The sequence below is a fragment of the Tympanuchus pallidicinctus genome, unplaced genomic scaffold (assembly GCF_026119805.1).
Source record: "Tympanuchus pallidicinctus isolate F22 unplaced genomic scaffold, pur_lepc_1.0 scaffold16, whole genome shotgun sequence".
Taxonomy (NCBI): Eukaryota; Metazoa; Chordata; class Aves; order Galliformes; family Phasianidae; genus Tympanuchus; species Tympanuchus pallidicinctus.
The window spans coordinates 23,466,475-23,487,784 of NW_026294679.1; the positions used below are offsets into that span (position 1 = coordinate 23,466,475).

Consider the following 21,310-nt stretch of genomic DNA (forward strand, 5'->3'; position numbering starts at 1 on the left):
TTTAAGAGTGTTTTCCAAAAGTCCTACAGTACCCAGTGTTTTTTCCACGACTCTCAATTACCATACAAACAGACAGCAAACCTCCAATTACGTAACTAAGGCAGAAAGAGAAGCAGAATCCATCTTTTACAACCTCACAGGGACACAGCGTCAAACCAGCTTCTCCAATAGTCCAAGGTTTCGATACACTGCAGGTTTAGTTTCCGTTTCAGTATTTTATTTCTCACCCTTTTTATATCAATAGAGAAATAAAGCAAATTTTAAGAGCAATATGGAAACAGATAAAAAATACTTCAAATATAACAAAAATTACTTCTAATGTGAAAACTAAATAGTCATGCAACATGGTGCAGAAATGCAGTTTACATTTACTGCTCCACAAAAAAAAACAAAAACAAAAAACAAAACCCACAGAGTAGATCAAATGAACTGCTCCACCAGTTTAGAAAGGTGAGGCAAGTTTGGCCACCTTTACTTCACTGATGCAGTACAATGATCTAACAGCCAACACACAAACCCACATCAATGTAAGAAGTTGCAAAGAGATCATCATCATGACTACCTGCCAGGTAGAAGAATTACAGGGTCAAAGAAAATGTGTTTCTTGAAGAAAGAGGCTGGGAACAATTGAGGAATTGCCTCGCTGACATGACAAAAGGGAATCTCAAATTTCTCCAGACAATTTTAAACTTGTTTATTTGAAAGGTCCTTTACAGAAAATGAGAGGAGAGATTAAAAGCAAATAAACAATAAAACTGGTAGAAAAAGAGGCATCAGAACATTGCAATAGATGCTGCTGTTTATACTTCGTGAGGTCTTAAAAACACAATGTTGCATTAAGATTCTGGCACTGTTTGCGCTTAAAATTGAGTCAGTGGGACAGGAACATACCAGACAATCACAGAACCACCAAGGTTGGCAAGGACCTCCAAGATCATCCAGTCCATCAGTGCACCTATCATCAATATTTCCCACTGAACCATGTTCCTCTGTACAACATTAGTTTCTTGAACACCTCCAGGGATAGTGACTCCTCCACCTTCCTAGGCAGCCCATGCCAGCACCTGACGGCGCTCTCAAAGAAGCAGTATTTCCTAACACACAACCTGAATTCTCTCCTGGTGCAAGTTGAGGCCATTCCCTCTTGTACTATTGCCAGCTACATGGAAAAGGTTGACCCACACCTCACCACAACCTCCTTTCAAAGAGTTGTAGAGGGCAATAAGGTCTCCCCTGCACCTCCTCTTCTCCAGGCTGAGAAGGTGCTGCAGGGCCTCCATGCCTTTCTTGTAGCGAGGGGCCCAACACTGAACACAGCACTCAAGGAGCAGCCTCACAAGAGCTGAGTACAGAGGCACAATCTCTTCCTGCTCCTGCTGACTGCACCATTTCTGATACAAGTGAGGATGCCACTGGCCTTCTTGCCATTGGCATTGACCTGGGCGCACTGCTGGCTCACATTCAACTAAGCGTTGTTCAGTACCCCAGGTCTGTTTCCTCTACACAGAGGAAACCAGTCACTCCAACCCAAGCCTCTACTGTTGCCTGAGGTTGCTGTAGCCAAAGCACAGGACCTGGCACTCGGTCTTGCTGAACCTCATCCCATCCTCAGCCCAGCAATCCAGCCTGGCCAGATCCCTCTGTAGGGCCTTCCTACCCCAAGGCAGATCAACACTTCCAGCCAACTTGATGTTATCTGCAAACTTATTGAGGATGCACTCAATGTCCTCATCCAGGTCATCAATAAAGATATCAAACAGGACAGGTCCCAATACCAACCCCTGAGGAAGACCACTTGTGACTGGTTGCCATCTGGTGTTTACTCCATTCACCACCACTTTCTGAGCCAATCCAGCCAATTTTTTACCCAGCAAAGAATGTGCCTATCCAAGCCATGGGCTGCCAGCTTCTCCAGAAATCACAACAATCAGAAGGGTCATCTGGAGATCATTGAGCCCAATCTCCTGCTAAAGCAGGCTGCTACCCTACAAGTAGGCTGCACAGGAAAGCATTCAGGAAGGTCTTGGATATCCTCAGAGAAGGAGGCTCCACAGCCTATCCCAGACAGCCTGTTCCAGTGTACTGTCACTTCACAGTAAATAATTTTTTTCATGTTTGTATGGAACTTCTGGTATTCCAGTGTTTGCCCACTGCTCCTTATTCTGTCACCACACATCACTGAAAAAAGCCTGGCCCCATCCATTTGTCTCCTGCACATCAGATACTTCTAAACATAGACAGTATCATCTTTCAGTTTTGGCTGAACAGTCCCAGGTTTCTCAGCCTTTCCTTGTATGGAAGATGCTCCAGACCCCTCATCATGTTTGTGGCCCCTTGCTGGACTCTCTTTTGAATATCCCTGTCTTCTTCGAAACACAGAGCCCAGAACTGGACAAAGTGCTTTAGATGCAGCCTCACCAGGGCAGAGTAGATGGGGAGGATCACCTCCCTCAACTTGCTGGCCACATTCATCTTAACGCATCCCTAGATTCCACTGGCCTTCTTGGCCACAAAAACACACTGCTGGCTCAGGGCCAACCTGTTGTCCATCAGGACACTCAGGTTCTTCTTCTCAGAGCTTCTCTCCAGCAGGACAGCCCCTAACCTGTACTGATGCATGCAGTAATTCCTCCCCAGCTGCAGGAACCTACATTTAGTCTTGTTGAACCCCACTCTGTCCAACTCTCCAGTCTGTCTTGTTCAATGGCAGCACAGCCTTCTAGTGCTTTCCTGCTTTCACAATACGGATTTTGGTGTTAAGTGTCAAAACCTTCAGTTCTTCTTGATGAGAAAATGGATGCATTCTTACACAATTGTTCTGAGCTGCTTGGAGGAAAAGGGTTTGCCAGCACTGCTGAAGTAAATTTCAGCAATGTTTAAAAGCAGCTCACCACCGTTAACAGCCTCTGGTCCCTCATCTCTGACTTTAAAGACAGACAAGAGACTTCACTGTTGGAAAAGCTGACAATCATGAAATTTTACAGACATGATAAAAATCTTCTGACACTGAACATCTCTTCCTAATATCCCATAAAGTTAGGATTAAGTACACAGTCTGTTGACACATAATGTTAATGAATTAAAGATGTATCATCATGACTAATCAGATTAATCACAGCCATTGAAGGACTCAGAAGGGCTCAGTAAGGAAGGAATGTGAGCTTAAAACTTGAACTTTCCTTTGAAACAGTATTTGAATGGCATGTTCCAATTTGTTTGGCATGTTTTAGGTTGCTGGGTGTTACATACATTCTTATTCTGCAACTTGTCACATGTCACCAGATGTTGCCAGCCTCCACAGGGAACTACTATGCTGGTCAAATAAAGGTAGCCACCTTTGTTAGACCAAACATCTCTACTTCTACCTGACCACCTCAATTGCTCTTGAGATCCCTGTGTTATGCAGCTAGATATGGCAGCAAGAAGACCTCCATCCAAGCTTCTTCAGGAAAGTTATTATCTGCACCACGTGGCCTCAGTGATGTTAAGGTCAGGAAGAAACCACCTAAACAAAAAGAAATGGAGGAAACTCAGGAGATGGCTGCCAACATACAATATATATCTGGGGAAAGTGATGTTATTCAAGAGCACCGATTCAAAAATTGAATAGTTATTTATTGTTCCAGAAGTACATTGCTCTTTTATACATATTTCATAAATGATACAGGATTTTACACATTTTCAGGTTTTTTTTGTGTGTGTTTTTTGTGTTTTCTTAAAGAAGGACTTTTCTCCATGCTCCCTCCCCCTCATCCCAAACACACACCATGGATTCAGCTACAGGATTGTGTTCATTTTTTTTTCCCCTTTAAAACTCATCACACAAACAAGATATAACAGATAAAAAATAATCTCACAATGTAATTAAACTGAAAGACAGAGGAAAGGGGGAAGGGAGAAAAAAAAACTAGAAACATGCACCCATTCGGTCCAACATGCCATTGAGTGAGAATAGGCAGCAATCCCAGCTGTATTTCCATATCTGCAAGGCACCTGGCATCTGCTTAACATGATTTCTGTTTGACTTTTGCTGCTGTTCTTTTTTTTTTTTTAAACACAGTTCTCAAAAAAAAAAAAAAAAAAAAAAAAAAACAAACCAAAAACAGAAGCTTCTTTCCATGACACAGTGAGGAACAGTAGTGAAATTTCAAAAAAGCAGCAAACTTTTCTGCATATAAAGCTTAGTGCCCTTCTCCCACCTTCATCTTGTCTCCACAGTATTTATCAGTAGGATGCTAAAGAGACTGACCAGCTTTGAATAAAGATGAGTTCTATCTGCTTGGCTGGAAGACAGGGCAATGGGTTGATTTTCCTTCCTCCATTTCTTTTAGCTAAGAACAAGAGATGTCATTAGCCAACCCTACGAAATCATGACCTGTGGGTGCAAAGGTCATTTAAAGCTACTCGAGTAGGGGAAGTGCAGGAGAACTGAAGCGGTTATGCACTGTAAGAGCCCCGGGCTTTCAAAAAGCCTTTGGGTGAGGAAAATGCTTTGACCATGAGACCTTTCATTCCATTATACAATCAAATATCAAGTTTAATTATATCACATTCCAAAACTGTTCAGCTAAGCAGGAGTCATGATTCTGAGACAGTTTCTTAATCCTTTAAGCCTTCATAATTCCGTAGTCCAGGTGGCTATCAGATTTGGTGTAAGAGGGGAATCTCCCTCCCGTGAGACTGAATATTATAACTCTCATGCAATGCTGCCATTTATTTCTAGAAGGAACTCAAGGGCATTGGGACACAAGTTTATATAGTTATTATGGAATACTCCAAAATACCAATTATCAAATGTCCAAAAGAGAACTTGTTCCTTCTCTCACTTGGCTCACAGTCTGTGCTACGAATAAGCAAAGGAGGAAAATGGAGCACATGGGACAGGGCTGGGGAGGGAAAGCTCACGGTTTTCCAGTAGAAAGCAGTCTTGTAGTAACTTTATAAAAGAGACCAGGTCTGATCAGAAGTGTGCGTGTTAATGGCGGTGGAGCGCAAGATCTGATCACCAGCCATAGCTCCAGGTGGCGTGGATTCTTTGTTCTGCTTTTTTTTCCCTTTTTTGTTTTGTTAAGAGAGAAAGAGAGAACTGAGTCAGGTAAAGGAAACTTTAAAAAGCTAAGCAGGCTGCTGGTGTCTTATCAGGAGGCAGACTCTGCAGAGCTGGAAGAAGACATCCCTGCCCCAGCATTACATTCTTTTCATGAACCCCCCCAATCCTGTATTTGTACACAATTGCCGTTCACACGGTTTTAAATATGACTATTTGCCAAGCCCTTTTCGGAACTAACATTCCACAATGCCCCATCTTCAAATTTAAGAGATTTCCCCTTACAGTCCTTTATCTTGATTAAAGGTTAAAAAAAAAAAAGCCAACCAAAACCCCTCCACCCACACACCACCTCCCAGCTTCCACCTGCAATGCTTTAATTTAAAAGGCAAGAGCTATGAACAGGTTTTTTGCCAGAGTTCAGAGCTTCTTTGCTGATCAGTCCTTTTCATCAATTTGCTGGATGGGCAGGTGAACCTGCAGTGGATCTCGAAGCCTCTTAAGGTCCAATTCTGCCTAAAAGCAAAATAAACATTATAAAGAAGAGGCTACCAATACACCTTTCCCCAACCCAAAGCCCCTTCCTAAATTGGAAATAATTTATGTATTTTCTCATTTTTCTTGCCTGGAAGGGAAGAAAAAGTCACAGGCTCAGATCTGGGAAAACCATTTCTATCAGTTCAAGACCCTTGCATTGCACTTCTATCAACTTGCTAACATGCAACCACTTCAGAAGGAATATGGTAGGAAAGAACTGATCCCCTTGAACTTTCGTTTTTGTTTTAAAAAGAGCTAGATTAATGGGAATGGCTAAGACTGTCAGTAATGAATAGCACAAGAAAACCTTCAGTCTTTCACACAGTCTTGTTCTGATCTTTCTCTGCTCTTCACAAAAGAGCTCTCTGCTCTCCTGCTCCAAAAAAAGAGGGATAACGCATCTTGCCTTGGATATGTCCTACATTGTCATTTCCAGAGCTTGAGAATAAACAATGATACAGAAGAATGAGAAAGTGGACAGAGAAAGTGGTAGTTCTGCTTTTCCTGCTCATGCCTTCTATTAATAGAAAGTCTCTCAAAAATGAGGAGAAATATCTCTGCTGCTCAACTCTTCTGTTTATCAGATCCCACACTGGGAATAGTCTTACTTCAAGTATCTTCCCCTACAAGAAATTTGCCATCACTTCTAGCAATGAGACTTTCTTGAGCAGTATTTTCCAGGTCTTCAATTCAGTGCAATGAATTGCTGTTAGGGAGAAATAAACTGAACGGATGCAAGTTTTCAGCCCTCACTAAATCCATCTGGTATGTAGGAACTGAGAAGAAAGCAACTCTTGGAACCAAGCTCCTTTGAGGCATGAAGTGCCTGAAGCAACTCAAAGTTTGCTACCAGTCTCTAAAAAGGCCATTACAGACAGATACAGGGAACTGTTTCATGTTGATTTACACTTCTAGCTGTTCTATTCCTGGGCACATCAAAGCTAATTCAGTGATTGCACTGGAGCTGTGACAAGAAAATAAGCTGAAAACCTAAGAACCATTCTCATCTGAGGTGCATCTATTAATAACAGATGAACTCACAAGCAGTAATTTGCCTTATCTATGGAAAAAAACTCTTTATTACCTGAGCAATTGCATCCTTGAGTTGATTGTATTTCTCTAGATCAAATCGTGACTTTTTGGCTCCTTTATGGAAAAATAGTAAGTACTGTCTGTCTCTTGCATCTGGATAAACATACTCCTAAAAAAAAAAATAAAATAAAATAAAGAAGGTAAGAATAACGCATCACAACATGGGATACTATTAGTACAGTACATAACAGATGTGTTTTGGAAGTTAAGGCATAAAACCAGACTGCATTGACTAAGCTCTCTGCCAGTGAGGTGAGGTGACCCTAGCTAGTAGCTAGGCTCCCACACAGTCACTTGTCCACCTCTCTTCAGCAGAATCACTGAAAGAATCAGAAGGGCAAAAGGCAAGAACTGGAATCCAATACCACAGCTTTTATAGGGACACTCTATTGCAAGAGGTCACAACTTTTTGGAGCACAGATAACCCTAAGCAGCAGAGCTGTTAACACCAAATCCCACATAGCCTCAACACAAGTCTGCCTGCTGAAATTAACTTTCCCTTGCACTGGCTTATCACACAGCTTCCATCTGATATGCATGCAACGATGAGGCTGCCAGGTAGAAAAAAGCTGTTTTCAGACTTCTGAAACAATGAGATTTCAAGTCTGGCAAATAAGTAGTAGCTGATGACAACGTTTTCTGCCATATTTGAACTCAGTATTTTAAGTTACAACTGTACCTGAAAAAAAATATTGTGTCAAAGGCAAATGTGTTCAGCCCCTCAAGTGACAGCAGAGCCCTGGGACACTGTGCTGGATACACACAGTATTTATTCTAGTGGTCTTGCAACAGCAGAGACTGAGCCCTTACTCCCTAGGATTATTTCATTTCAGAAGGAATGGTGAGACAAATCACATAACAGAAATCTCCACAGATAGTGGATAGATAGACAGATAGCCTGTCACAACTACAGGAACCCAGAAAAGCATAGATCTGCTTTGTGCAAAGGTTTTGCAATATTGGAGCAGACCTAGTTTTTGAAGAGACTGAGCCTGCTAGTCAATGAATCTGGAATTGCACCAAGAAGCATGCATTCAAATGTAGCTGCTTCATTTGGTTAGGAGGTGAGATCCATGAGACACGTGAATAAAAGGTATGCCTAAAATGATTTTTGAGCCTTTCTTGTCTCTTCAGAAATAGTTTACTCATATTGGAGATGTGTACTTCCCTGAAATTCATTTGGTATCTCAGATTATTTGGGCTGGTAAGTCACCATTTACAGGCCCTGGTGCAAGTCAGCATGTGTGCATGCATGCAGAAACCACTGTCTGCCAATGAATGAACTGTACAGCTGAAGCACTCAGAGGATGCACATGAAAGCTTATGGTAACACAACCAGGAAATGAGCGAGGACCAGCACCAGAAAAGGCCCCATCATAAGCTCCAATAGGGCTAGGAAGAGGCAAAGTAACTTCCAGAAAGCATGATTTTGCTATTTTCCTGGGCAGTAGAGTTCAAATACAGTCTTCTATTGAAGCATCGACGTCAGCACTACGAGTCCTACCTGGCGAGTCATTACGAAATAAGCATACATTGCCATGGCACTACCATAGGTGATGAAATAGGTGACTGGTTCCATAATGTCCCAAGAGTATTCCCACCAGGTGAGGCGGGCCAGAATCCCAAACTGAGTGGCCATGTAGGCCAGCCCTCCCCACAACACCAAGGTTGTCCTCTTCTCTGCTTTCCTGCTGAGCTCCAGCCTTACCTGCCAAAAACAGATTAAAAAGAGTTGATATCATTAAGAGAAAACTTAAAAATAACACATCTGTATTTAATGCTACATTGTGACATAACTGAGTTTAGGTTACATAGACAACTTTAGACTTATTTTCTATCAGTATCTCGCAATCACTCTTATTTTACTCTGAGTATATTTTGGATGCTTTGCAAAGGTTCTTCCACCTCTGTGTTCACAAATGTTCTGTTGAACGAGAGTCCCAGTCTGCAATAACAGGTTCATTTCTTATTACAGAGGAAGGAAACCATATTTCTGCAGACATCAGAAACAAATGTGGTTTGTTATATGAAGTGGCAATTTTTCCTTCAGCCATTTTAAAACTATTTGAAGCATGTTAGAGCTTAATGAAAACATAGAAATAAATTGAGCATGCATTTGGAGGATAAGTAAAACACCATGAGAAGTTTCTCACTTTTTCTAGTGGTGCTAGTTGCTCCTTCAATTCCTCTAGTCTCCCTATGAGTTCCTTCTCTTTGTTCAGCTGGTGCTCCTCGATGCACAAGGCAGTGTACAACTGCTGAACCAATGTCTTGACATCATTCAGCGTGGTTGCGTTCTCATGGCTTAAGAGCTCTAGGAAAGAAAAAGACTGCTTTGTGTGCATTTACCCACAGGACTCCTTACTCACCCTTCAGAAACTGCTATTCTTCTGCGGAGGAAGCATTTGGAACAATCTTTTCAATACAAAAGCTTTGGAAGAACTCCAGCACACTAAGACAATGCGACATCTTCAAAAGTAAATTAGGCTTTATTATTGGATATTCCTGAAGTGTGAGAAGAACAAAGAAGATGTATGCTAGTAGTTTGCTAGAGATGAACAGCTGCTTTAGATCCGTACCTGTATGCAAGACTCAAAAGCAAATGAACCACTAGTACGATCCTCTGCACCAGCTGTCAAGAAACAGCCAGAATTCAAGCTGCAAACTGTACTCACTGACAGTGGCAGCTGTTGATCTTAGGTTAGCAGCCTCAGAACACGCAGTCTTATAGTTACTTCAAGTAATGATTGCCTGGAGTTGTTTCCCAACACACAGTGGACAAACCCACTATTTTGAGCTGCCTAAGGGATAACGAAAGCCTCTCTCACTACATTTAAGACAACAACACGGCTGCTAACTGGAACACCCTGTAATCCTATACTTCAGTACAAAAAGGATTCCTAAAAGAAATCAGCTTACAAAGAAGTTGTGACTAGCGGTACTGAATTACATACTCCATATGGAGAAACTAAGTTTGAAGCAAAAAATCTCAACATTAGTCAATTAAAATCAAAATACTAAAAAATTGTAGCATCTCTTGGCTTGAACCTTAGGTTGTCTTAAGTACCATTTTATCAACACTAACAGAAAATTTGCAGCAACTCACATTCTGGGAAGGGTAAAGTCGGGCTATACCTGAACAACAAACAGAAGAGTTTTGACTCCTAATAGCTTGAGCTTTAACACTAGCATACCCAGAGAAAGAAATGACTCAGTAGTGTGTGCCAAGGCAAGTGGTAGGCATAGGCAAACACCACCCATTCCCATCTAAGCATCTTCTATACCACTGTGAAGAAAAAAAACCTTTGTCAGCTTATGAAGTCATCATTAAGAGGTCCTTAGTATTTAAAGGTACTCTGTCCTGGCATTTACATTTCGGTATAAACAGGGTGATTGTGTTAAAATGGAAAAGCAATATCTAAGAAGTTGAACAGAACTAATCTCAGAGCCTATTTACAGGCACAAATTTTAATACAAGCTAACTATAGAAATCTCCTAGGCAAATGAATCAGAGGCAGCAATTTCATGTAACCTAGGTGATCCCTGAGCTCACCTGCCAGCACAGTGTGTATATCATAAAAATGAGTTAACCAAGATGATATCAGCTCCTTGACACAGACTTGGTTCTCTCCAGCAGTAGCTGTGTGGGACATACAAATTGGCTTGCCCTGGGACAACAGCTGGAAAAGATGTCTTCTTCAAATCCTCACCCCACTTCTCTGGCTTATAAGGTCTTAAGTATGCAAAAACACAACATCCGGGATACAGTACACAGGGGGTGAGAGAGAAAAGAGCAACAGTCTTTGGGAGGTTCCACAAGCGAGTTAAATACCCAAGTCTTTATGAAAAGTTCTCTTACAGTGGTTTTAAGGAGACTGGAGAAAAACCACCTTTAGCAGAGGTCAGCCTAATGTAGTAAAGAACTGGGACCGCATCCAATGCTGCCCTCCCAAAATTGGTGTTCCTGCATGCTAAGTGTACAGATCCCTGAATCATCAGCAAAAAATTACAAATTTCTACACTGTGAACAATAACGCACTACAATTGATTTTTCATTTCCAACATTTGAAGTACCAATCTTCACTGTCAAACAAGAGAATGATTCTTAAGTCAGCTAACATTAGTTTTAGGCTAATTCTCATTTTGTATTCAACTACCTCACAGAAAGTTAACTATTAGATTACTTTTCCCTTCATTTCTTCATTCATTCATCTTATAGGGAATAACCGCCTTGAACGGAATGAACATTTGCTTTTCATCATTCCCTTACGACTACTCGGATACAGCTAAATTAGACTGCATAGGTAGGATCACAAACTACAAGGTTTCCTTCAAAAATACTCCACATTCTCAAACATGCATATTAAGTTGTTTTTACTATCTAAGAACCAGGCTGATTTACCTCTCTTTGGTGGTCTAACATGATATGTGATGTCATTGATGATCAGTTTGAAGTCATCCAGTAGAAGCAAATCTATGCCCGTGGAGGAAGCAACACGGGTGCCATCTGTAAGGCAAACAGACATTAGTACAATGACCTAAACAAGTTGCAACATTATTTCACATTTGACTGTTTTAACATTATCTCATCATATTTGACTGTTGGACTTCAACATTTTCCTGCAGACAACACTTTTTGGAGCCAGGCAAAGAGAATTTGCAGGGCAAACCCAAGATGAGCTATGATGAAGCTGCTTTCTAAATTGGTAATATTTTCCCATAAAAGGCAATTTCTTTAATCTCTGCAGCTTGAGTGTTTTACCAAACGTAAGCAATAAAATCCATTTAGGGGACCTTCACTCCTTCCCACAGACATTACAGATGATTATTTCCACCTCCAGTATTGGGCAGTTTTGACTTCGTTAACTTAATAAACACCTCTCTCAGGCCAGGACTTTCAGCCCCTTAGATAGACTCCCATAAGACATCCTAATAATGTCCCAGAGCTTTGATGGCTAACAGATGCATAGTAATTGAGCAAAACACTGAAATAAGCCATTAAGTGAAACATAGCAGCATTCATAGATAAATAAGAAATTCATTCCCTTGTACCACAATTCACACCTAGTTCCCTACAAATTGATTAGCAACTCCATACAGGCAACCTGCACCTTCAGAATAAACACTTGGAAGCTCACCTGAAATATGGACATCAGTCCTAGTAGAGATAAAAACGGGACCTTGGCAAAATTAAGGCTTTCAGACAAAACCACCCATAGAGCAGCTGCTTACATGCTGTAAGTAGTGTGAACATAGGCTTATAATTTTTTCACTTCCTTGTTACATAGCAACGTGCATTCTGCATATAAACTTTGTGTTATCAACTGCCTCAAACAGAAATGCCCCAGTATGGTGGTGTAAATTTGCAGCACAGGCTACCACTACGTTCACTGTGTGTTTTTAAGTCATTCAAACTGCAAATAGAGATGCAACAAAGACAATGTCTTTACTGTAAGAGAATCTTCAAGGCTGAAGCTAAGCGTTAAGAAACATTTTTGCTCCTCTTTCACACTACAATTAGATTTTCTTGACAGACCTGACACCAGAGTCAGTTAGTGGAACATTCCTACTCCAGAAACGACGTTTCCACTTTCTTGGGAACGTTTGAGAACCCACACCATGTCAAGCTTTTACTTAAGAAGGGAAAGGCTGGATGAAAATGCCTGACAAGTAAATCAATTACTTTGTAAGCAAGAGTACCTGCTGAGTAGATCGCAACCCGATCAATTCCTCGGTCCTCTGCTTGCAGCTGTTGTAAGAACACACCAACAGAGTCTGAGATAGGTTTAAGAGTGAACTGGCAACGTTCGCGCCGAGATGGAAGATGCACAGAAATCACAGGTAAGCCATTTTGGTAAACCACCGTCACTTCTATAAAAAAAAAGAAAAGATGAAAATAAAGTTATCCAAAAAATAAGCAGATCTTCTCATAGTAGTTTGTCCCATGGAGACAAGGATAAAACGGTTATGAGCTGAGCAGAAAGCAAAGTAAATTTTCAGCTCACTGTCTACCAATGTCCTTCAGAAACAAAAAATACCCTAAGTGATGTTAGAGTTTTTTCACTCCATTTTACTTGGCAGCATGTGTTACACTCTCAGAGATTCATGGAAAAGTAAAAGAAGGTATTTATTTAGTCTAAGCACAATCACCTTCATAGCAAAGGCAGCATGGCACGTATTGGTTAGATTTTGAGAACCAATGTATCTCAAGACTGTGCAAGACCAATCCATGCACTATTTGGAGGGATTTATGGCCCGAAAGACAAAGGCAGGTGGTATACATTAGGAAATATCAAGGAAAGCTTACTTTTCTTCTTGTTAAGTTCCAGTTTCCTGCTCTTTGTCTTCAAGCAACAAATATTTAAGAGAGTTGTCAGGAGTATGAGGTTGTAGGAACAGCACTCTGAGTTTAAGTTTCAAGGTCACTTCATTTAAAATTCATGGGATCAATACACTTTGTACTTCAGAAGACAGACATTATTTCTTCAGTGTAGATAAAACAATCTTTTCCATTTCCTTAGTGTTGTCAGGAGCTTTTTCAAAAGTGTTCTCAAGGATTTCAGTGCACCTTCCTATAATTTATTGTGGTGATCTGTATGAACTGTAAGCTAGTTATTATCTTACTGCCAGAAAGACAACCCTCTCCAGGCACTTCAGGATATCCATACATTGAAAAGTTGGAAGTTCACTTCCCTAAGCCCCTTTATTGAGTCATGAACAGTCAAAAATCTCCTCAAACGTAGCAATTGTTAAGTTATAGTGAGCACACCTAAAAACGATTCACTTGAAATTGTTGCATTTTTTTTTTTAATGTAAAAATGTGCTGTCATTTTTGTTGCAAACTGTGCCTCCATGATTATGCAGTCACCACCACTCACACTGCACCTGATGTTTCCACCTGTTGTAGTTTTGGCCAGCAGCACAAACCACACCATCGATAAGGGCTGCTCCTAAACTAATGCCTCCCATTTTATTCTGTTGGCCCTTGACATCAGACACACAGCGGTGATACGACAGTAAAAGACTGAACCTTCCCACCAGTATCCCATTCTATTTTGTTGCTGTGCAACAGATGGCAGCACAGGGTCTGTCTGACCAAAAGGAGTCTAATATGGGAGGATGTGTGAAGCCAAGGCGTGGAACTGAATTCTTCCATGCAGAAATAATGGTACCCACTGACATTCATTGATATTTGCTGAACACTCATGGAGACCAAACAGAAGATGTGAGCACAGCGAGGCGCTGGGTGCTGTGTTTCAGCTGAGGCAACTGTGGGTCACTTCCACTGGCGCAGATGGTTATGAGCTCAGCACAGAAGCTCTCGTTCAGCACTGATGAAAACGTGAAGGTGAGGGCAGTGACTATGTTGAAAAAGTGTTTTGTAGCTGAGAATTTGCTGCATCTAAATGTTGTTGTGCTCTTTGTATGTGTTGCAGTTTCCACAGAATAATGAGGCGCTACTTTCAGAGTAGCCTGCATACCTTAGCTCACCTAATGCCTGTGCTGACTACTAGTCAAGCAACTAATATGAAAACCAGTTGGCCAAAAAAACTCAGAGGAAGTGGAAGAGAAGTAAATTCAACCAACAAAGGAAGCAATTCTCAGCATTCTGCTATTTAGAAAGCTCTGCAACGAGAGCCTTCCTACCTCCCCCTTAGCGTTACCTGCCATTAGATGATGAACTCGTTTGTAACAGGATTATTTGCATACTGGGACACATCTTGGGGGCAACATGTGGTTGTTTTTTGTTTTTTTTTTCTGAAAAAGGAGACTCTCAGATGTTGAAAAAAGCTACACAACGTATCACATTATTGCACTATAAGAGGGACTCACTCAGGTGTTTAGCTTACCATCACACACCTTCAAAATTTGCATGAAGCATACAAAGGCTTTCTCCACTCTTCCAGGAGATTGCTATGTAGTGCTGGCAGACATGTCCTCATGCCATCGCTAAGACTAGGTGGAAGTGACCAGATACGGATATCTAAAATGACTAAAGCATCTCAAGAGGTCTGACAACTCAGAAAGGGATAAAAACTTATTCACAAGACTCTGACACACCTGACAGGATTTCAGTAGCATCACTGTTTCAATTCTTAAAATTCAGAAGATATTTACTGAAAAAATAAAGCACTGCCAGTTTATTTGGACAGTTAGACAGAATTTCAAGCTCCATATCAGCAGCTGTTGTGACACCAGCCATCAGATTTTGCTGTCTTTGACTCAAGTATTTGAGAAAAAGGCTGGTAAGAAATAAATCAGCATCAACTTACCCTTCTGATTTCTCTACAAAAGGTAGGATCAACACATTTATAAGCTTATAACAGCTACTTAGGCACTGACTTCATTGATTCTGTGAGCAGCACATACAATATTAACTTATGAACTGCTTATATAACTACATGACTGCTGCAGAGAACTCACTTGACACAAGAAACAACTTAAAATGCTATCTTGATCACACAGGCAGTGAGCAAGTTTACTGGAGAATAGAGGAGCATTTACACCAACTCTTTTCTGTTCATCCTGGTGGTGCAAGCCAGCAGCCCAGTTCTGTGAATGCCAGTTGTGAAGAAAGCACACACAGCCCCAGTCTGGTGACATTTTAACTCTTCACAACCCAGATGGAGATGGAGACCACAGTGACAGATGCAATAGGTCAGACTGTACCAACAGTTACCATCAGCAGTAGCATGCACAAAATCTCTTAGCTTCAACAGCTTAAGGGAAGCATTGTAGCACTAATTGTTTCCTTCCAGCAAGCCCAGAATTACAGCTGTCTTATGTTTTCCTTACAAGAATCTTTTAGAAGTCTTTATCTAGCTTAATTCACTGGTACTAAATTCTACAATTGCAGTTTGATCCTCTCATCATCCCCCACACAAGAGGTCTGGTCCAGTTTTTACCACACTGAAGAGGAAAGAGCTCAGAAGGAAGTTAAAAAAAAAAACAACAACCAACAAACAGTAAATAGAACACCTGAAGGACTTGTCAATAACACAAACCTAACAAGGAATAACAGAGCTCCATTAAAAGTTATTAACTGTCAATATGGCTGTCTGCTTTGCTTCCTTCTGCTCTGACAGTGCTATCAATGGTCTGCAAGAGGAAAACGACCATGAAGGGGCCAAGACTTCTTATACAAACATGTATTTAATATAATATTTCCATCATATTTATAGAATTATAATTAGTGAGGTGTCAAAATGCTTCATTCACTTACTTGCAGTTTAGAGGTAATACCTGGGCTAATCATTACCGATCAAGTTTCAGGCCACTATTTAAATGCATGTACAAGTAATTGTATACAAGCACTTAAGTTTACAGACTACCTACAACCTGGCCAGGAGCACTGCTAAAAATGACTAAGGATAATTTTGAAAGCTTTACATGCTATATTAAACATGAGCTTGCTTTGAGGTATGAATTCCATCCATGCACCACAGTTTTGAAGTGTATGTTCTCCAGCAAAAGGGCTCTTGAGCACTTTATAAAGCAAGCTATAAGAAAAAAAAAAAAAGTATGAAGAAAAGAAAAATCTGTATTGAGCCCATTCTGCTGGTAAACACAGAGTTATTGGGAAAAGTAACAAGGAAAATATTCAAGCATAATATAACAAGAGATTCACCAAATCAAGCAAGTAGCTATACACAGATTATTCTCTCAACCTTGTATTTGCCCCCTACTCTTCCACCTGTTTAAGCCTTCCAGTTCAATTACTACCAGTTCTCCACAGCAGTCCTGTTCCCTTTGTTTTTGCACACAGTCACTATCCCAGCAGGGGAAGCAATTGCAGCAGAGCCCTTTACTTTGTTAGCTTTCAGGCTTTATTAACAAGCTTCAATGGTAAGAAGATCCACTAACTGCTTGTGTCTGTCAGCATAAGCACTCCAGTCTCTGTTCGCAGCAAGTAGATGTTAAGCAGGCAGTTATCTCAAAGCTGTTTGTTTCCTCACTGCATTTCACATACTGAGTTTTTTTTTTAAAGTCCCACCTACCTCAGCAGTACATTCCTTTGCTTTATATTATGACAACCATATCAGAAAAAGCTTAATGCTAGAGCTGTCCCAGAATTTAAATAAAGGAACAAAACTGCCGTGGCTTCACAATTCACCGCAGCAGACAGAGCGCTTTCAACCACTCAAGTGCCTGGGATGAAGTGCATTTTCATTAGACACAAGTTACAAAGGCACACAGCATCTTGAAACAAGGACCTCAAGGCCACACATCAGGAAGATGCCTGATGAAAGCTTTGGACAATTAAATGCAATATAAGATCCTTCACTGTAAAGCCTGCCCAGTTCTATAAGGGCAGTTACTAGAGAAGTTGACCGTTTCCGTGATTCTTCTTGTCTGACTTTGTTCTTTCACTTTCTCCGTTCAAAAATGGGATTACCTCCTAGTCAGCAAAGACTCAACCGGAAAGGGGGTCAGCAACATGACTTCAGCCAAAAGCGAGCCCAGAGTTTCTCTGCGTCACTCACCATCAGAGGGCACTACCGTACTGCAATAGACCACTCTCACACTCTGCCAAGGAGAAAGCCTCTGATGCACCTAGAAAACACAAGCACAGCAAAAGGACAAATGTTGAGTCGCGCTGCCTGACAGAATCACAGCCCGCAGCCGCCCCCCCACCCTAACGCCTGCGCTGGGCATTTCCTCCTAGCCACCACCGGCCCGGAGCACCTGCGGGAACGGCCCCAGCTCTGCCATCTGCCTCCCAGCACGGCTCTCCTCTCGGCCAGGTTCACCTCTACGCGCATCACTCTCAAGGCTCTGAGTGTAAAGTGGTGAAGAATTAGGGAGCGCTTGATTAAGAGGTTCATTTTCCTCGGTTGTTTTCTCTGCTGAACTACATATTTTCCCTCCTCCTTACAGAGGGGGAAGCCAAACTAAGACACAAGTAGTAAACACACCTGGGCGTAGAACAAATTGTCTGAGGCAGAAACAAAAACCCTGATACTGAGCTATAAAAGGAGTAAGTCTAATGGAAAAAGAAAGTGCACGAACGGCTCTTATTCTTCAGTCTTGGTAAGGGACTAATTTGTTCATAAAAACAGGCAATCAGACCAATGTAAAGCCTATTTAAGATCTGTCTGCTAAGATGTTATTTTAGATTAGTTACACATGAACCAGCACATCCACCCAGTAAAATTCTGGCAAGCAGGAGCTGCGTTATAGAAAAGAATGAGAGCTGCTACTGAGCTCTATCTGCCCACAGTGGTACACAGTCAATGATCACCAAAAATTCAGCTGCCAAGTCTGCATTTCCATGAATGCAGCCCACAGATAAGGTTTGTTTCAAGATTTCTAATGGAAGCCTGCAAACAAAACCCGTTGTTGATTATTTCTGAAGATACTTTCAATAACTCATTTCAACTATCTTTTCTTCTGAAGCTTGCTCCACAAATCCAGGATAGTCCCACAGCTACGTCAGTCTTACAGTCAGGGCCTGTGCCCAGAAGGTCAGTGCTCTGACAGCTCTGGAAACTTGCTCTATTCTGCGCTGTATTTATGCTCCATTCAGTCCTGACAACAAAAATCACTTTTCATTGAAAGTCATTTTCAATTTTGCTTGTTGCTGCAACTGCATTTTCAGCTTCCCACAATTGAGTTAACAGCAAAGGAGAGCTCAGCTTTAAATAGCTGCAACTGCACACCAGTGGGAAACTGCCCGTTTTGAAAAACGTTTGGAAAATGTAACATGTGTAAAACACCTGTACATTGGGAATCAAAACATAAATTTGCCTTCTGGCACTTGAAAACAAGTCTTCTGAACTGATAAACACTCCCATGCAACCACAAAGCAACCAGGAATCTACCCAATATGAAATAATGATGTTTTAAACATGAATAAGCGAACTATCCACCCATGCAGGCGTGCATTTCAGGCAAGTCAAGGTACTTGACATCACTTGGTATCACTATTACACTGTGAAGCCAGTTTTGAGCTTGAACTCAGAATCAAGTGGTACCTGAGAAGGGGAAGCATCTGGAAATTTAAACAAAAAGCCCCACAACCAACAGACCTTTTCCTATTTGAATCCTTAAATTCAGTTGTTTTTCTTCTACCAAAAAAAAATATCACACCAAATATAAACAGTAAGTGGGACATGGAATGGTCTGTGTGAGCACTTTCCCAAAGGCCCATTTTCATATTTATTTCCCCTGATCATGCGGAGAGCTGTTTCTCATTGCTTTCCTTCTCCCTTCTGCATAGAAGCAACCATTATTTCTGAAATACTGCTCGCTAGGAGCCTGCCTTCCTACCACATTTGCACAGCAGCCCATGCATTTTACTAGCTGCTCTCAGAAAATCCTCAAACACACCAAATCCAGTTTTATCTCACCACAAAACAGCTATATATCTGAAAGATATTACCAGCTTGCATCTGCAACGAATTTACCTTAAGGCCATGAGCATTTGACAGGCATAAGCTCCAGTCTGCCTGCCTTCACACAATACAGGCAAGAACGGAAAAAGGCAAAATGGGTTGAAAAGCAGGGCATGTCAGCTGACCAATGGAAGGGCTGAGGCATCCCCGGACTTAATGTCTCGGACCATTTCTCTCACCAGCCACACAGCAGTAACCAGCACTACGTTTTAGACAAGGAGATACTGGTTGAACTACTCCTATCTGTCACTGCAGCAGATCTGAATTGTGCCTTATGATGCTGCTCTCAAAAGTCTCCTAACTAGGGAAACAGTCTCCACTGGTTAGAGCAAGAGGAACAAATGAACACAAACTCAGCAGAGACCTAAACATCATCTCCCATCTGGGCGTGCTTAAGGAATAAGCGATCATTTTTATTCTTGAAGAGCAGCTACCATTTTCAAACAGGGTTGGAGAAAAATGTCAGAACCTTTTATCCTATGTCCGCAATTCAACAGACACTGTGACAGAAGGTTGAAGTTTTGGATCAAAGTAAGCACAGGGTAGTGGAGAGTAACTTGTTTCAAGCTTGGCTGACTTGATCTCACCATCTGCAGACCATCAACAGCTCACTGCTTCGAAGTGTGGAATAACCACAGTGAGGTTTCAGCTGAGACTTCCAAAGCAAGTGGCACTCTGGGTCTGAAAAGCAATACTGAAATGAGGAGCTCTAAGTAACTTCATGACACTGCGTGCCCAAACACAGCACGAGCAGGAATTCACTTCTTGCATCCATTCAATTCTTCCTCTCCTCTCTTAGTGTTGGTAGGAGGCTCAGGGTTACATGGCAGCTTCACTCCCAGAATGATCAAAAGAGCAAGAGTTAAAAACAACAATAACCACCAAAATAAAAACCCACCAACAGCCCTTTGTCTACAATAGCACTTTCTCTCCTGCCTTATCAGGGCCTACATCAGACAATCTGAAAGCAAAACACCAGCATCTCTAGAGGTCTGACTAGTTAGTTCAAATCTACACCAGCAACAAAGTTAAACAAAGCTGAAACTGGAAAAATCAGCCTTTTAGGGGCCAGCAAGTACGCTCCAGCAGGAAAAGAGGGAGCAATCTGGCAGAGCTCACCTTCTGCATGTTGTACAATTAGCAAACGAAAGGACAGAGTACTAAGCCTCCAAGGGTGACTGCAGTCAGAGAAGAGTTATAAAAAAAAAAAAGCAAAATATTAAAAGGTGCATCTATCTAAAACATGAGTAAAATATGCTGCTAAGTCATTACCTGGAGTGCCATTAACCATCATGTGCAGAGCTTCTGTGAAATAGAGCCTTGTCTGTGTAACAAATTCACACGATGAGAAATTAACAAGGTACATTTGCAAGCACCAGCTTCATCACCCACTAACAAGGGGCCTCCTCTGCAGAAGCTACCTCAAGCCACTGGTGAAGCAGCTCACCTTCCTAGTTGCTATTTCTCTCTCCCCACTGTCACAGCACCAAAAAAAAAGAACTGTGACTGCTCAGTAAACCTCCCCGCCAGCATATCAGCAACAAAAATCGCTGCAAGCATCCCTGAGCTATCACATCCGCCCCATCCAAGCACCCCAGAAGAGCTGAAGGGCTCCCTTTCTTGATCCTTTCCTTCTATATTCAGCCTGTGACATTCCAATATCTTTCAAATGGTGCTTCTATTCTAAGTCATCGGGTCCTGCCCTCCCACTTTGCTCTCTCCTTACACCAGTGTGTTTTTGCAAGCCAGAGTGGACAGAGTGAAAATGATGTTCTGAGCAGAAATCTAAGGCACAGGTTGCCAAAGGGCTCACAGGGCTGCTCCTCGCACTTCCCTTTTATTCTCATTCCTCTTTCTCAGCATTCTTGTCCTTTTCTCAGTTCCACAGGGGTACCAACATCCTCACTGAGGGGCTCATCTCCACCCTGGGGAGGGGCTACAGGAACCTTCCAGAAACTCCCCAGATGTTCTAGAACTGGCTGAGGGCAGCATTGCCAAACCACAGCTATTGAAACAAGTTCTGCAAGGGAAATCCTCAAGTACAAACCACTGCAAGGCCCTAAGCACAGACAAGGCCATTTCAAGTCTCTATACCAACGCTGACCCTGGAATTGTAGCTCAGGCTCAAAATGTGAGAAGTGAAGCCATCAGGATGAGACAACCCCTCTCCAGCAGCCCCTGCCCAAGGGCCACCAAGCAGCCACAGCATAATGCCATGCCGCTGCCTCAGCCAGCACAG

General features: G+C 41.8%; 1 protein-coding gene across 8 annotated transcripts in view; it reads right to left on the reverse strand.

Moving 5' to 3' along the window:
- Positions 1–3,594: 3,594 nt before the first annotated feature.
- MCU (mitochondrial calcium uniporter) overlaps positions 3,595–21,310 on the reverse strand; it is an 82,556-nt gene continuing 64,840 nt past the window's right edge. For 6 of the 8 annotated variants that reach the window (XM_052677529.1, XM_052677532.1, XM_052677531.1 and 3 more), the window contains 7 exons: positions 17,161–17,230; positions 12,377–12,547; positions 11,079–11,183; positions 8,830–8,990; positions 8,181–8,384; positions 6,669–6,785; positions 3,595–5,563 (listed from right to left, as the gene is read on the reverse strand). In XM_052677529.1, the coding sequence (XP_052533489.1) occupies positions 5,486–5,563; positions 6,669–6,785; positions 8,181–8,384; positions 8,830–8,990; positions 11,079–11,183; positions 12,377–12,547; positions 17,161–17,230 (906 nt within the window). In that variant the 3' untranslated portion in view covers positions 3,595–5,485. Of the gene's footprint in view, positions 5,564–6,668; positions 6,786–8,180; positions 8,385–8,829; positions 8,991–11,078; positions 11,184–12,376; positions 12,548–17,160; positions 17,231–20,343; positions 20,371–21,310 lie in introns of those variants that run through there. The other 2 variants (XM_052677533.1, XM_052677534.1) reach the window with 2 other exon arrangements.